The 17,783-nt window shown below is 51.3% G+C and overlaps 1 protein-coding gene across 2 annotated transcripts in view; it reads right to left on the bottom strand.

The window, feature by feature from the left end:
- Positions 1–15,421, bottom strand: part of CELF5 (CUGBP Elav-like family member 5) — a 42,074-nt gene extending 26,653 nt beyond the window's left edge. For both annotated transcript variants that reach the window (XM_058040714.1, XM_058040712.1), the window contains exons 1-2: positions 15,133–15,421; positions 8,337–8,419 (exon numbers count right to left, since the gene is read on the bottom strand). In XM_058040714.1, the coding sequence (XP_057896697.1) occupies positions 8,337–8,419; positions 15,133–15,421 (372 nt within the window). The remainder of the gene's footprint in view (positions 1–8,336; positions 8,420–15,132) is intronic.
- Positions 15,422–17,783: the final 2,362 nt, after the last annotated feature.

The raw sequence follows: 17,783 nt of genomic DNA on the forward strand, positions 1-17,783 counted from the left end.
ATCACCACTCTCATGTTGCCACCAAAGATGAAAAAATTATCAAAGGCCTCTCTAACACAGGGAGTCCACAGCAGCTTTAACTAAACCAACTTAAGGCCTTAAGCACTGTCCCTAAATTCTGCGTACAGGTCTCAGACAAAGAGCTCTGTCCCCTGCAGGACACACAGTAGGAATGGTCAAGTTTTACCTCTCCCATTTGAGGGAGAAAGAGAGGAACAGCAGTGGAGGACCCACTTCTGGAAGTACAAATTCTCCTGGCCTCCAGTCATCACCTGAGGCTGCACAGCAATCAGAGAGCACACCTGAATAAGAAAACTGTATTTTTACACACCCAGCTCAGTAATCAGAGAGCACACCTGAATAAGAAAATTGTATTTGTATATACCCAGCAGTCAGGATGTGCCTGCCCTAAATTCCCAGAGTGGAAGGACATGGATGCCTTTTACCACACAGGAACACAGAGGTGAGCACATGTGTAGGATGGAGAATTCCAGCAAATGATTCATGAGCCTGCACCTGCCTCACAAGCTGAGCTTTGCCTTCCCCTGTTCAATTATTCAGCTGAGCATTATTAGTCTTCATTTCTTAAGAATATCACATTAACATTTAGCACATGCTGTCAGGACACCAAGGGCCAAATGTCCCCTGTCCCTCACACCTCAGGGTCCTCCTCACCCACTGCTGCTGGCACTGCAAGGGCTGGCAGCTCCATGACCCACTGCACTCAGGAAATCCTCTGCAGCAGCACTGGGCACCAGATGGGCAGCAAAGCTCCTGCTCCAGCTTTTCCCTCACATTTCCCTCCTGGCTGGATGCACAACACAGCTGTCCCTGCTCTCAGCTCTCACTGAGGTTTCTCTGCCTGCACCATTGCCCCTCTCAGGAGCCTTGCTGGATTTCTGGGGGGATTCCTGGAGGGAAGCAAAGGCAGCCAAGCTCAGGAGCATCACACAGCAGCCATGTCCTGTGCAGCCCTCTGAGAACAGAGAGGAGACACCCACAGGGAGGGTCACAGAATCACAGAATTTCTAGGTTGGAAGAGACCTTTAAGATCATGGAGTCCAACCCATGCCACTGCAGCCCAGAGACTTCCAGGAAAGGGGAAAGGCTAAGAGGCCTTGGGGAAAGTGTCTGGATTACATCAAACCCAAATCCCAGGACTGGGCAGCACAGAGAAGCAGGGAACCCTTCCCCTCTGCTTTTGAGGAAATGCTCCCCACCTTTGTAGCACAAGAACCTGGCATCAAACATCCTGGCACTCCTGAAGTCACAGGAAGCTTTGCTATGGTTTCACCAAAGCCAAAATGCACCACTTCTCTCACCACACCCCAAATAAAGACTTGTGGAGGTGAACTGGCTCCCCATGCTCAATCAGTGCCCAGCATGAGCTGGCAGTCAGCTCAGCAATCTGACAGCCCTGTTCTTCAAGGAGAAGATTCCCAGATTCCCCCTTCTTCAGCTTTCAAACTGCAAAAGCTGGATGGAAGGAAAAAGCCCCCTGAGACAGCAGGGCAAGCCTCTCTATTAATTACAAGGAAGTGATGTAAAATAGCCCCTAAGGTGCAATGCAGGGGAACCTCAGAGTGTAAGAGGGTCACAAGCAGAGTGTACAAAGCACACAATGCAGGCTGGCTCCTCTGGGATGGCAAAGACCAAAAGGCATCCAAGGCCACTGGCAGAATTAGGTCTTAGGCTCTTCCTTTTACAAATTGTGGGCTTGTCCTCCTCTGGCCAGTTCAAAATGCCCTGCCTGAATGATCATAATCACTTCTAAGTGGGCAGAGCTCATAAATCTAAATGCTAATTTGTTCATTTGGATTCTGTTTCTGATTGGGAATGGATTAGTGGCAGTCTCAGTGCTCAAGTGTCCTGCTTGCATCTTCCCTCTGCCATCTCAGTGTGCCTCAGTCCTGTCCAGGAGAACCATCCTTCCCTGAGAAAGAGGGGTTGTCTAATACAGAAACATGAGCAACATCAGCACCAAGTTCTGGCACAGCTCTACAGGCTGCTTATGAATTCACCTCATTCAATCCTGCTATGGAGGAGACAAGGATAATTATGAGCAGTGTGTGTTCCAGGTGGAGGAACTGAGGCATGTGGTGATGAAGATCATGCACAAAGTCTGTGGCAGAAGCAGGATGTGAATCCCAGAGTACAAACCACACAGCTTCTGCCTGCATGGCTCAGCTACATCTTTATGCACAAGCAAGGAAGATTGCTGAAGGACTGATGACACTGAAAACCCCAAAAACTCCTCTAGAAAGTTCATCAAGACCACAAAAACAGATTGTTCTGGACTTGAGAAAGCCATGGACCTGGCATGGCCAGTGCTCAGACCCACAGTCCTGTGTCAGCTGCAGCATCCTGCTTCAGATATTTGCCCAAGATTGTCACATTTGTCAAGGAATTGCTCAGACCCACAGTCCTGTGTCAGCTGCAGCATCTTGCTTTAGAGACTTGCCCAGGATTGTCACATTTGTCAAGGAAATTGCCCCAAGGAATGCTCAGGGCTTAAGGCCTGCAAAAAGCAGCAGTAAGATGGGTCACCAAATTGTGCAAGAAAGCTGCAGAGGGAAAAGCTGGGAGCACACATCAGCTGGCTTTGATCCACTGGAAAGGACCCCCAGCATCCTGAGCCTTCCCCACTGGTCCAGGGAGCACCTTCAGGGGTTTCCTGTGCACAAGGTGCAGCCTCCAAAAACCCCAAAAAAGCAGGGAAGGGGAAGGGGAAGGGAAGAGCCTGGGGCAGCAGTGTCTGAGCTGATGGACTCAGCAGCTCTGCAGAGCCTGCAGAAAGCTATCCTGGCTGTGCTGGCAGGTTCACTGCTGCACCTTCCCTTCTCCTGCCCCATGGCAGGTAATGACAGTGGCCAGGAAAAGCCATTTCTGGTGATGTAACAGAGGGGGGAGGCACAGGGACCCTCTGCCTGCACACACAGAGTGGCTGTGCCAGTTCCCTTGGCAACCACTAACACTGACAATCCCAGCAGAGCAAAACCTCCGTGGATACTGACACACCCACGGGAAAACCCACCCCAAACCCCACATAAATCCCCTGAGCCTGCTCTGGGCTGATATGAGAGAAGCTGTTTCCCTTTAGGGGTGCTGGCAGACAAGAAAAGAGGCCCCAGGTGACTGCAGGATGCCCCTGGAGACAGTAAAATCTCATTTGGAGAAGGCCCTCAGTGATGTGGTGTAGTCAGCCCTGCTTTGAGTGGGTTTGAGCACAGACCCCAGGGGTCTCTTGCACCATAAATTATCCTGTGATCCCATCTCCATCATGTTCACAAAGCTGTGTGCAGGCTCACACCCCAAATGACCCCAGAGAGGGGGAAATGTGGAGCCTCACCCAGGAGGGGGTGCCTGTGGGCTGGTGTGCAGGTACAGGTGAGTTCAGCAGCACAGCAAAGTGAGACCAGCAGGGAAGAGCCAGCTCTGAGAGGCAAAAGTCAAAGCTTTGTGCTGCAAGGAGATGCCAGGGCCTGGCTGTGCCAAGGGCAGCAATTCCTCTGGAGAAAGGAAGAGCCCTTGTGCACAGGACAGAGCCTGCATGTGTGTCCACTTGGGCAGCATGTGGGAATGGGTGCTGATCTTTAATTTCACTGTTCTTCCAGGTCCACAGGGAACAGGAGGCAATGTCTGCCTTGGCAGCTTCATCTTCAGTGCAGGCACTTCACTGGGGCTTTGCCTCACTGAGAGTTCTCAGCCCCTCAAGTCAAACCCTCAACAGCACAAGTATTTTCAATTCTCTCTGCACTGAACAGGCTGAAGTTCAGGCACTGAACTTCTGCTGCTGCTTCTGGGCTGCTTTAGCCCAGCACCTTCATGTCCTGGTGCTGCCATTTCCATGAGATAGAAATACAAAGAGCATTAGCCAAGGCTAACTGATAATGCTGCGTGGCTCTCAGCAATGGGATTGTCTCTCAAACCTGCAGCATGGACATGGGAAAAACATCTCCACCCTGCCCTGCTCAAGGGTTCAAGTTGTAAAGATTAATCAGCAGGGTCCAGCTTCAAACCTCAGCCAAACCCTCAACAGCACGAGTATTTTCAATTCTCTCTGCACTGAACAGACATTTCTGCTGTTTCTTGACCAGAGGCTGCTTTAGCCCAGCACCTTCATGTCCTGGTGCTGCCATTTCCATGAGATAGCCTGGAAATGTATTTCTCTGTATTTCTAACTGATAATGCTGCATGGCTCTCAGCAATGGCATTGTCTCTCAAACCTGCAGCATGGACATGGGAAAAACATCTCCACCCTGCCCTGTTCAAGGCTTCAAGCTGCAAAGATTAATGAGCAGGGCACAGCTTCAAACCTCACCAAACATTTAGACCACTAAAAACTTTCAGAAATACTGGTCCAGGCTGGTTTCACACCAGTATGGCAGAAATGAGAGGGGAGGGGAGAATGAGATGCTCTGCCCTCTCCACCAAAGTGCCTCCTGTGCTCCCTGCTGCCACCACGGGCTGTGGATGCTGCCAGATGGCCCAGGTGAGCCCTTGCTGCTGGCAGCACACAGGACACAGCCCCCTGCTCCAGCTCTGCTGGCTCTCTGCACGATGCTGGTGCCCAACCACCTGAATTAGTGCTGCAGCATCTCAACCCCTGGTGCATTCCCAGAGCCTGTGTCTGCTCTCATGCTGCTGCTCTCTGTAATTTTCCATTCCTGTGTCCCTGCATCCATGAGTTCTCCCTATGATGTGGCCACATTTCAGTACCCTCATCACTGCTCTTAAACTGCCCTTATTCCCAGCTTGGATCAATACCAATTTCTGCCACTTACTTGCCTACCTTTCAGCAGGCCTTTCTTTGTTCTGCATAGAAATAAAACTGGAACTGTACCTTGCCAAAAGAATTATTTTTTTAAACCTCCCCCCCCTCCACTTCCTCCCTCTATTCTTCTTCCTCTTCTTCTTCAGGAGCAATTTTATGTAATTTGCAACTGTCTGGCTGCAAATGAAAAGAGACATAGAGCGTTTCTGCGAAATATTGAAAAGCTGCATGCTTTTCCCTCAAATTTCACTTAGCAAGAGGCTTTAACTTGCTGTGTGATCACTGTGTGTCATTAATAACCTCTCCAATTCCTTTCAGAACTCAGCAAAGTGAAGGCACAATCACGAATCAAAGGCATGGGTTATTGAGATATAATATCATTTCAGTGAGGCAGGGAGGAGCGTGCCAGGCAGTGGGGAGAAGGTGAAACACTGCACTGCTGGGCTGGCTGGCAGCTGGAGAGGGCACCAAATTTAGGAAATAGCCTTGAAGGCCTGATTTCAACAATTCAGCAGCTCTGAGGGCAGCACAGGTGTGTTAGATAATACAATATGTACAGGTGAGACTGGTTGAGTCACCATCAAATGTGGCACTTAAGGACATGGTTCAGTGCACTTGGCAGGGCTGGGTTAATGTTGGATTCAATAATCTCAGAGGCCTTCCCAACATGATGATTCTATCAGAGTCTTGCTCCTTTACACCCTGAGCACATTGGACCATATAAAAGAATGTAAAAGCCAAAGTTCTGTCTACCTCAGAATAAGATGCTGAGCCTTACTGTTAACAAATGAGCTTTTTAGAGTTTAAACTCCATTCAGTTACCATACATCCAACTGCACTCAATACAGAAACAAAACAGAATTTTGACCTCATACAAAGAGAACTTGCCCCAAATGCCACAAGAATAAATACAGACAACAGTGATTCCTACAGACTTATGTGGAAAACCTAAAATATAAATATAACTATAGATAAAAGCCTAGGTAAGCTACACTGCACTCATGGCCCTGCAGGTGGGCTGACATTGCTGGCACCAGACCTGGAGGATCCCAGCAACACCTCTGTGAGCCCAGACCTACCCAGTGACAGCCTGGAACAGAACCCAGAAATGCTGCTCCAGATGCCTGATCACAGCCTGAGCATCTCAGAAACCACATCAGAGCATTTCCATACTGTCCTTACCAAATCCTCAGTCTGGACCAAAAATCTCATTTGTCTCTATTCAGGCTCAGGAAGTGTTGAGTTCAAGCACAGCTCTCTGCATTGAGGCAAACAAAGGAAGGTATTTTGGTTCTTGTGGCATCTGTGGCTGCTTGGTGGTACAACAGCAAGTGTAGGATCAGCACAAGATCTTTCCTCTGCCAGTTGGATCCCTTGATGTCTCTAAACCTCCTGTCATGCACTCAGGTGACAGTTTGTGTCACCCTACACTTCATAACCCTTCAGCTTTCTTTCTTTTCCTGCTATGTGCAATGCAGAGAAAGGATATGGGTAAAATGCACAAGAAATCAGAGTGTGGCCCATTGACTGAAATCTCAGTGGTGTGGTCAGAACATTCTGTGCCCTTGCCCTGTGCTGGGGCCTGGCTGAACTCCTGGGGATGGATGGGCTTTGCCCCAGAGATCACCAGAAGATGATCCAGATGTGAATAAACAGAGATGAAATTTTACATCCTTGTTCCTACAAGAGGGAAGAACTGCCTGGCTCTGCTGTCTGTGATTCATTTCCAAAGTGCTGCCCACAAGAACAGGTGATGCTACACAAACACCACCAAACCATGGCTGAAAGTCACCTCAGCTCACCCAGCCCATGGCCATGGCAAGCAACCATCTCCACATGCCCAAAAAGAGAGAGAGAATTGTGCCTTCTTGGTCACTGAGGGACTGAACAAAAGAGAAACTAAATGTGATGAAGTGGCAGCCTGAAAATAGCTCCAAATGCAGCACAGCTCATCTTCATCCTAATCCTGAAACATAATTACACCACACTGCTCATTAACTGTCTCCAGACAAGGATGTTCAAAAGTACTCACCTACCAGAGATCTCTTACTGTTCCCAGGCAGTGTCTTACACCTCCCTTAACATAAAAAGCCTTTAGATCACCACATCATAGATAAATTGCTGCTTTAAACACTGCTCCACACAGCTTTTACAACCCCTGAGAGCACAGACAGCAGAGAACACAGTGAAACAAGCAACAAATCCCCCATGTAGAACTGTAGCAAACCTGAGATTGCCTTGAATCCACCAAAACTCCCATGAATAATTTTTCAGAGACACATCTGACTTCCCCACTGCATGAACAGCACTGTACCATGACTCTTCTCAACTGCTCCTCCATCCTTTGACTTGTTCTTATAGAACTGTCAGCTCTGCCCTGGACCAACACATGAGGTTTAGTTTAAAAATCCAACACACTGCTTTCGTTTAAAAATCCAACCATTTCCCATCACACAAAAATATCTCAGGCACATTTGTGCTGGTTATTTGTACTCTTCCCCCTTGGCTGGCCTGAGATAAGGACCTTGTTAAGTGATAATTAAGTCACATGCATTTTCCAGCCCATGCCAAAAAAGCAGAGATAAACAAATATAGAAAATGATGTGTGTATGTGTGGAGGTCTTGAGGGCAGCTGGGAGAGGTGAGAGAAGCTCTTTGGACCTGTATGGGTTAAAGAAAAAATGTTATGGTTAAGAATTCCTAACCACCCTCCAGAGACCCCTGGTTTACATTAATTATTCTGTTGCCTTGAGCACTCAGGGCCTCCTGTGAGCTTCTATCTATAAGTACCCAACTCCTCCTCCTACTCACCTCCAAATGAATCCTTTCAATGTGCTTGATCAACCCCCTCAGTACAGCAAGGGAACTGCCCAGTCAAAGCTCTTCAATCACACCAAAATGGGAAGGGCAACAATCCAGAACTCCTTCCAGCTCCCCAGCAGCTCCCAGGGAGGCAGAGGAGGGACCTGTTCCACAGGGCCCAGCCTCCCTCAAATCCCACTGAACTCTGCTCCCAAACCAGCAAGAGCCAGGAACAGACCAGCAGTCCTTGTCTCACCTACAAATATCTCATTTCTCTTCCAAACAATGGCTTGTGGCAAGTCTTTTTATTTTTGAGAGGCTGATCCAATTCAGCCACTGCATCAGAGCCCCATCCAGGCACCCTGCAGGGCAATGGCAGAGTGGAATTGGATGCACCAGGAGGTTCTGCACACCTGCAAAAAGGCTCTGGTGTCTTATCTCCTGTGAGTTTTTCAGCAGTGCCCACTGTGCACCCACACACTTCACCCCAAAGCCCACAGGGATAGAAAGCTGAAGGAGTCCTGACACACCCCAGAGAGCAAAGAGCAGCACAGAAACAGGAAAAAAGCAGAAAAGCAGCAGCTCTGAGGAGCAGTGCTGTGCTTCCACTCCCTTATCCCTGAAACAAACACCCTTCTCTTCCACAAGCAGGGAAACTGATCTCAGCCACTTCTCTCCCTCATTCCCTCCCCTGAAAATTCCCCATTATCCTGCCCACAGCATCAACTGCAGGCAATTCACACAATTCACTGGGACTTACCCCTGGCAAAGTCTTCTGCTCATGCAGGGCTGTCTGGGCTTTGATGGCAGAGTCTCTGGCACAGTATGTGAGGAATGCACAACCTGCAGCAGATACACAGTGTCAACTCAGACAGGCACTTGCAGAGGAACATCAACACAAATGTTACATAATTTGGATGTGTCTAAAGCTCCGGGGGGAAAAAAAAAAGGACAAAGAAACAACGTGAAAGGATTTGCAGGCCACATCTCAAGTCTGTTAAGAGCTGGAAAAGGGTCCCAGTGAATAAAGGGGCTTGACACAGGTGTTGAACAAGGGGGAGCAAAAGGAAAACTAATCCTGTCTGAGGCACAAACAGCCCCAAACACAAGGATCAGGACAGAAGAAAGGACCAGCACGAAGAAGAAAAGCAGCAAGGAAGGAAGAGAAATACCTGGGATTTTAGGCTTACACAAAAGCTCCATGATCCAGATTGATGACAAATCAGGGAGCTGTGGCAGGAGAGGCCTGGCCCTGTGTGATGCACACAAACACCCACCAAAGTACACAAGGACAATACAGAGCCCAGCAGAGCATCCTGCATTCTGCAAGGGCCAGCCTAAGAAGCCAGATAAAAAAGCACAGAGAAGAGAAAAGGCCAGATCCTGACATTCTTAGTCAAGATATGACTCAACACCTCAGAGGAAAGCTGGAGCCAAGGGAGGAGGGGGAGGAGTTGTAGCCCCTCCAGGAAGAAGAGGGATCATCTTTGGGTGCTCTGATGCTAAGAATAAGCAAAGGAAAAAATCTGGCTGGTTATCAAGAAACATTTCCTAGCAGAAAGAGATTTAGGCTGTGGAATGATCTCCCCAGGGAAGTGCCTGGAGCTCTGTCACTTGAGTTGTTTCAGATGAGGGTAGGCAGAGCACTGGAGAATAGACTCAGAATGCATCTGACCCCCTCACTTGTGCCCCTCCTATCCACAGTGGCATTTCACATCCCAGGCAAAGGCAGGATGAGTCCCTCTGGCTGGCAGATGAACCTCCCTGTCCTCACTGTTGTGCTGGGGCTGCAGATGCACTGTTATGGTCAGAAAAGCTCATTTTTCTGCCTCCACATTCTTGTGCCTGGCTTGGGGTACCCCAAAGCTTCAGCTCTCCATGAGCTGCACCCAAAGGTGGGTGCAGGGACTGTCTGGACCTCTCCCCTCCACCCCAGTGGGACTCCAGGTACACAAACTTTGAGGCCAGCTCCTCAGGACAATCCCAACCACAGCAACACCATTATCCTGTTCTTCCATCCCAGCTCCAAGAAAGTGCTGCAGGTAAGCACATCACATCTGTCCTCACACTCACATCTGTCCTCACACTCACATCTGTCCTCACACTCACATCTGTCCTCACACCTCTTGCTAGGGGAAAAAACCTTCCAGAAACAGCACACAAGCACTAAGTATCTCTGAGAGCTCATTAAAGCTCCTTATTGCACAGATTTTGAACGCTGCACCAAAGTCAAACGTGGGACCTACAGGTTTGGTTGTTATAATTAAAATTATAACGACCTCATTATAAATTATAAATTGTTATAATTTAACAAATGTAGTGAGTTCAGGAAGAATGCAGGTGATTCACTGCTCCTGGCAAAGGCAGCTGGCTCTGAAAGCTCCCTTCAGCTTTCACTCTCACCATAAACTGCCCTGACATCAAACCCCAAAAGCAGCTCTTTAACCAGAGAGACCAAACTCTATAATCTATTTCTGACAGATTTGAAGGCCTGGTCACCAAAGCCTCAAACACAGATACCCAATTCCACCTGCTGCTCCAGGCTGCTACTTTGCAAGTCATACAAGACTCAGAATTATAAGATAATTTGGGCCAGGTTTAGCTCACAAAACTCCCAAGTCAGCACTTGGGAATAAGCAATTTATTCCACTAAAAGCTTCAATGCATTGGTACTATGCCCACGTGCAGTGAAGGCACTATTCTTGCCTCAGGAGCACCAGCCATCAACCTCAGAAAACTCAGGACAGAAGCACAGTTATGTCCACATGAAGCATGCAAACCCCATCCTTGATTGCCATATTCCTGTGCTCAGCAATGGCAAAACTGAGGGAAAGCCCCCCCAAAAACCCCAGTCCATGGGAGGACAAGCTGAAAATGAGAATTGGACAAAGGCACATCATTTAGTGGGATAAAGGAGAGACACTCCTCACACAGGGAACTGTTATGTGCCAGATCAGGGGTTTGGAAAGGCCAGCAACACCTGGGTCCACCAGCAGCAATGAAAAAGTGCCCTGAATCCCCTCCCTAGAGCCCTCTGATCCTTCCCTACATCAAAGGCAGAAACATTGCTCACCTTTTAGCAGCTCAGGTACCAAGAGGCAGCAGCTTCCAGAGAAACACCCTGTAACTGTGGGGCCTGAAGATGCCTCATTCCAACTCCAACCCAAATGCAATCCCCAATGCTGCTCTGCTTTCCAAGGGTGTGGGGATTTGCTCAGCAGAAGCCACTTGTGCTCCTTCTCCTCACCCAAGCATGGAGCAGCACTCAGGCAGCCTCTAAAGTCCTGTCTGGACTGGGGCTGCAGGTGCAGGACAGCCTGGTCCACTGCTCTCCTTGTCTCTAAGCCTTGAGGACATTCCTCTCATTCCTACTTCCCCAACTGCAGCAACCTGGGAAGCTGTAGTGGCTCTGGAAAGTAGGGAGATAAAGATGTTGGAAAATATGATTACTGCCTTCCACAACCAGGTGTTTTGGAGATTATCAATTCCATTCTCTTTGCAAAGCCCTGGTCAGAAATAGAGGAAAAGGTGTGGCAGAAACACTGCGCTCTAATTGTGCAAATAAATATTTGGGGAAAATAAACTTCCTTCCTGAAGAGCCATTATCTCTTGTGCAGCTACTCCTGGGATGCAGGGACAGGATTCTGCTCACCCTGTCCTCCATGGGTTCTTTGGGCTCCTAAAACTTTGAGTTGGACAGAGCCACCCAAGGATCTGAAGAGATGTGCAGAGGTGCAGAGGGCCTGTCACTCTCACTGGGCTTTCTCACTTCCACATTCCCTGCTTTATTTAACAGCCAGCTCAGACAGGCTCAGGCCCCTTTGGGCACTTCTCACACCAAGTCAGCTGTGCCTGCTGAGACAGAGGATGTGGTGTTAGAAAGTGCTCAGGGTGTTCAGAAGTGTCAGCCTGGAAGGTTCCAGGCAGTGCCAATGACCCATTCCCAGCACAGGGATGCAGGACAGCACCCAGAGCACTGTCTGCAAAGCCAGGTCTGTCTGCAAAGCCACATCACCATCATTCTGCCAAAAATCCCTCCATGTCACAGGGATGCAGGACAGCACCCAGAGCACTGCCTGCAAAGCCAGGTCTGTCTGCAAAGCCACATCACCATCATTCTGCCAAAAATCCCTCTGTGTCACAGGGGGGATGCAGGACAGCACCCAGAGCACTGCCTGCAAAGCCAGGCCTGTCTGCAAAGCCAGGTCTGTCTGCAAAGCCAGGCCACCATCATTCTGCCAAAAATCCCTCTATGTCCCACCAGTGTTGTCCAACCAGAGAGACCAGACTCTATAACCTCTCTAATCTGTTTCTAACAGATTTGAAGGCCTGGTCACCAAAGCCTCAAACACAGATACCCAATTCCACCTGCTGTTTGAGGCTTTGGTGACCTGGCCTTCAAATCTATCAGGAAACCAGTGTTGGTGGTACCACCCTCCTTCCATGGGCTCCAAGAGGGTTTCCAGCTCCCTGAAGGCAGAACCCAGCCTAGTTTCACTTGAAAGAGACTGCATAAAAATAAAATACATATTCAGTGCCTGATCCTCCCTACAAACTACACATTGACTCTGGAATTTACAGTCCCTTCAGATCCTAAATATTACTCCACACATCAGCAGTCTAAAGCCTTGAGCAAGAAAAGGCTGCTGGTGTGCAGGAGGGAGGGATCTCGAGATTCTGCTTAGCATCAGAAATCACATTAAACACTCCAGCAGGGGAAGTGAGGAGTCAGTGGGGAGCTAATCTACAAGGCTGCAGAAGCTGAGTCAAAACTGGGCTGCCAGGGAGGCAACTTGGGCTGAGGGTGGTGTTGTATCCTTCTGTATCCCTCTGGAAAAGGCACCTATCTGTCCACACACTGGGAGAGGGCTGCTCCTGCCCCTGCTGAATATTCCCCTGCAATTCATTCTGGCACCTCACACTCCTTAATGGCTCCACTTTCCCCACCATGAGCACTCCTAGGAAACCCATCCAGTTGACACTTGTGAAGGAAGTGCCTTCTGCCTAATCCTGGAACACAAGGCCAAAAAATTTCCACTTGATTCTGCCCACTCAGCCTCCCCTGACCCATTCCAAAAGCCTGTTCAAACACCTCCCCTCCCTTCCCATGAAAATATTAGCTTTGAGACAAACACTGCCATTAACATGCAAATGGATCTGTGATTAACATAAATAGAAAAACTGCCTCATGAATAATATTAGGCTGGAACAGTATCAGCTACCAGTAGCCAGGTTGCTGAGACATGACTAGCCAGGTACTGACAAAACCATGAAAATAGCAGGGCTCATATTTTTAAATCTCTAAGATTCTCCTCTGTCTCCACCAAATTAATCCATTCTCAGCACCCACAGAGGAGCTGCAGCCCAAGTCACATCCTCCAGCCCCTGGCAGGCCTTTTCCACCCTTTCTTCCTCCCTGGAGGCAGAGGTGGCTGCTCAGCTCCATATTCCTGCAAGGGAATACAAGAGGGCATGCTGGGCTTCACCAGCAGTGCTGGCTTCTCACACAACTGCTTCCTCCCCTTTGGGGAGAAAAAGGGAAAAAAAAGCAGATGGAAGCTGCATGTGAGCTGTCAATTGGATCTCACTGCAGATCAGGAAGGTGGGGAGAGAAAACTGAGTCTGCTGTTAGAACTGCCCCAGAAAGGTGGCTTGTGTTCAGTGCAGCCAAAGTGTCCCCAGTTTGGGGGGCTGTGACAGTGCTGTGACACTGCAGCTCCTGGGTCAGGCCTGGCACCTTGCAGGCCTGCAGATGCCAGCAGCAGCTCCTCACCAGGATGAGCATGGAGCACTGCAGCCAGAGCTGGTAAATGAGAGTGAGCAGGCACCAGGGTGGGCTGGATCGTGGATCCGTTCCCTGGCTGCACGATAAACCCCCACACACTTCCTTGTCAAGGGATGACTTCTCTGGAGAGGCTGTTCCAAAACAGGCTGAGGATCTGCATGCAAACTCATGGCACCAGGAAAGGAATCCCAGCCTCTCACTTGGTACAAAACAGGACAGGGAGGGGCACAGGGAACTGGAGAGATGTGGAAATAACCCCACAACAACCACGAGAGAACCTCACACCTCAACAGCCTCTTCTGGACAGAACCCCTGACCAACAACACCCACATTCACTCAAATAAAATGTTAGAACCAAAAGGATGTATTTATTTTGCTGCAGAAATCCTGCTTTTAACAGCAAGTTAATATCACACACATCTGGCGAATACCACTGCTGCCCCCTCTAATTTCCATACCTAAGCAGATCCCTAGAATTTGTCTCCTGCTTGGAAGCTGACCTCAGACCACACAGTCTATATTTAAGATGTCAACTGGAATGAAATGTGCAATTGTCTCTTGCCTTGGGCCCATTCTCTTCCTTGCTGGGTTTGAAACCTTGCAACTCACCATCCCCTGGCAGCAGGTTTGGATGCAGTTCCTTGCACACAAGCACATGGCATCCTCGTTTTTCACTCACAACCAGACACACTTCTTCAGCTAAATTCATGCCAGCCCAGCCCCCACGGGCTTCAATGAGAAAGTGCTTTCCTTTTGTGCTGGAGAGTTAGATTTGGCCTTTTGTTTGAAAATACACTTGTTTTTTTCTTGTCCTCTTCCCTTTCTGTTCAGTCTAGAATGGTTCATGTTGCCAAGGCACTGGATTTTTCCTACCCTTCCTCCTAAATCTGAAGCATCACGACTTAAGCGCTGCACACTCCCTCCAGCATGCACCAACACATGGCCCCACCACAGATCATTTTAGGGCACAGCAGCCCATGCTGAGCACCGACAGCTCTCAAGGCACTCACTGTCGGCTCCCTGCAGGTTGTTCTACCTGCGCCAGGGAGCGATGCTGCCATCACCCCCGGCATCCTCCAGCAAACAACTCCGTGAGTTCCTTTCCTGGCTGGAGCCGCGCTGGTCACAAGATCCCAAACACCTGCTGGGGTGGGGTAGAGCCGCTCCACTGAAGGGAGCCGCCACGCCGAACGCGGCACCTCTTCAGCATAAAAACACAACAATAAGCGAGGCTAAAGGAGCCTCCTCAAACTTTTCAGCACCCATTAAAGATCCCCCTTCAGCGAAGGGAGACCCCTCATCTCCCCGTGTGCCATCACCAAGGCCCCTCACCTACCCCACACGCCACTGACAGCAGCACGTTCGCGGCCAATATTCTTTGTTGCACGGATTTTAGAACCGCAGCGCCGAAGCCGTGCCCGGGCTCGGTGTGAGCCCCCTCGGGGGTGGCCCAGCGAGGGTCGGTCCCGCTGCGGCCCCCGCGCTCCGCGGCAGCCTCGGCCCGGCCCGCGCTGCCCATCGCCGCCTTTGTCACCGCACCCCACACGGGGCCACAGGCCCGGGGCTGCCGGAGGGGCCGAGGGGCTCCGCCGCGGGGATGGAGACCCCGCCCGTGGGCGCTGGGGATGCGGACGCGTTCCCGGGTAGCGGATCGGGGCTGCCAGTCCCCGCTGAGGGACGCGGGGCTGTGGGAGAGCAGCACACCGCGGTGGGTCACGCGTGGAGCGACCCGGGGCCCGCCGCCCCTTTGTGCGCGCCGCGCCGCGCTCACCCTTGTGCATGCCGGTGTAGCGGTCCTTGAGCACGGTGAGCTCGTAGATCTTGCCGAACTGCTCGAAGAGCGGCTTGAGGTCCTTCTCCTCCAGGTTGCGCGGGATCTGCCCCACGAAGAGCTTGATGGCATCCAGGTCCTTCATGCTGTCGGGCTGCGCCGGGGGCTCCGCGCCGCCGCTGCTGCTCATGGGGGAGGCTCGGCGCGGCGGCGGCGGCGGGGGCGGCTGCGGCGCTGGCGGGAGCGGCGGCGGCTGCCTCCTCGCCTCGCCCTCGGTGAGTCTGGCCATGCCCCGCGCCCGGCGCGGCTGCGGGCGGGCGGGCGGGCGGGCGGGGGAGGCAGCGCGGCGGGAACGGCCCCGCCGCCAGCGCCGCCGCCGCGGCGCCACAAAGAGCTGCGCCACAGCGCCCCCTGCCGGGCCCCGCGCCGCCGCGGCCCCTCACGAACGGGGGGCAGCGGGGACGGCACCGGAGACCCCCGGGAGCGACCCGGGAGGGTCACTCCAGACCGGCTGGGACAAGAGGGTGGTGAGGGCAACAAGGCGGCAGTGATCGCTGCGATGCCCGTCCCCGTTGTGTTTTTAGGGCCCAGGAGCGCTGAGGGCCCTGGGAGCAAGGGAGAGCTCAGAGCACCCAGGAAGGCAGAGCCGCTCCACATCCGTGTCAGAAATTAGCATGCGGCCCATTTTCTTGGTGCCTCAGCACAAGGGTCTGGAGGCGAAGAGATTATTTAAAGCTGAAAATTTTGTAACGCAGCCGTGACCCAGCAGCGAGCACGGGGGCTGGAGGGGGCTGAGCTGGAAGGGGAAGCCACACACGGCCCCAGCTCTACAACCCCAGTCAGGCTTCTCTGTCTGTCTGTCTGTCCCTGCCTTTCTAGGGAAAGTCCCCTTTCTTCCGAGCGGCTCAGCTCCCTCCTTACTGGGGTGGAGGATCCCCAGCCCGGTTCTGTGTCAGACCGTGCCAGATGGTCAGGTTGTGTATCCATGTTGGAGCAGCCATTATTGCTGAGGGGACCGGCTCTCCCTCATGGTGTGAGGGAGGCTCTGCATCGCTCTCCCACCGCTTTCCGCCAGCTCTGCCAGATGCTGTGAGGCACTGAGGGGATGTCAGTGCTCAGGTGGCCTCGGGGCTGTGTCACCTCTGTGCCCCACCTCTGTCACGCCAGGCTGACGCTGAGGCACAGCCGAGGCTCCATCGGGAGCCGCAGGGACGCAGCCCAGCCCCGCTCCGCCGCCCACAGCCACACGCTGCCTGCATCTCCTACAGAGCATTCCCTCCGCAGCAGCGTGCACGGCTTTTGTCGTCACAGCACACATTTCAGCCTGTCATGCTGCCCCAGTGTCCCTGAGGATGAACGCTGGGAGGAGGGAGGGGGTTTGGCTGGGTTGTTTGCGGAGAGAGCTGTGGCAGAGTCAGGTGCTCGGCTCCTCTGAGCAATGCCAGGCTGTGCCTGTGAAAGGACCTGGTGCAGGCACAGCCTGGCCTTGCTTCCCCTTGTGTAGTCTCTGCTGAGAGCTTTCTGCCTTTCCCTTTTCTCCTGCCCTGGATCCTGCTCAGGGAGGGCAGCAGAGAGTGGAGAGGTGACCCTACTACACAGCACAACATAACCAGGGCAGCCACAGCTCTGTGCTCCTCTGCAGCCCAACTCAGCATTCTCCAGCCTGCTTCCCAAATCCCATCCTTCATCCTATCCTCTCCCCGTATGCCAGAACCTCAAACCCTACCCAGATCTCTCAGGTGTGATTTTACCAAGGCCCCTTCACCAGGAGATACTTACAGCAGGAAAAGGCGGGTTAGGAAAAAGAGGGATCCCAATCCTACAACCTTGCAACCCAGGGATGCTGCAAGGTTGGAGGGCTGTCTTGTGTTTGACGGTGTTATCACCCCTAAAATTCACCCTAAACCCCCCCACACTGGTCAAACTTTCTGTTGACATATCCTGCAGAGGCTGCCAGGGTTCTGCCATCTCTTTGGAAGGCACAGATGCATCAGCTGGGAAGCCTATGGCAAGTCAAGCTGTTCTCTTTTTTAACAGCTGCAAGCAGAGAAGGCAATGTTTAAAACAAGAAAGCTTTATGGCAACAGCAGCAATCCTCACCTTGGATGAATCACACCTAAGCAAGTCAAGTTTTCAGGCACCTTTGCATGCCTAGCTTGCTTTTTCTCATCAGCTGCTGCAGCACAAGCTGCTCTAGGCTTTTGTTACAGCTCAAGGGACTCAGTGCCTCGGGTAGAAAATGTCTGTTTAGAAGGAAAGATAAATCCAGTCTCTTTTGGAGTCCATGAATGGACATACTAAAACCACCCTGACTGCAGTAAAGAACAACAGACACGAAAATGCTGCTGGTAAATGAAAAACAGAACAGCTGTCAATCAGCACCTGGGGTTTGCAGAGCCAGACAGTGAATTATATACCAGAGTAACAAGATTAAGGGGAAGAGAAAAGGAATCTTAGCACCAAAACAGAGAAAAAGGGAAATGAGAGGTCACCTGTGCAGAGGGAGAAGAAACATGTTGCATCTGTCATGCAGTCTATACAAGAATGCTTGGAAGAACACAACAGAGTTCAGATGCACAATTCCCAGGGGGTGAGGGAACAGATTCTGCCCAAACCTGAGATGCTCCTTCAAAAAAAGAACTGTTAGAAGA

This window comes from Melospiza georgiana, chromosome 26 (genome assembly GCF_028018845.1).
Source record: "Melospiza georgiana isolate bMelGeo1 chromosome 26, bMelGeo1.pri, whole genome shotgun sequence".
NCBI classification, from domain to species: Eukaryota; Metazoa; Chordata; class Aves; order Passeriformes; family Passerellidae; genus Melospiza; species Melospiza georgiana.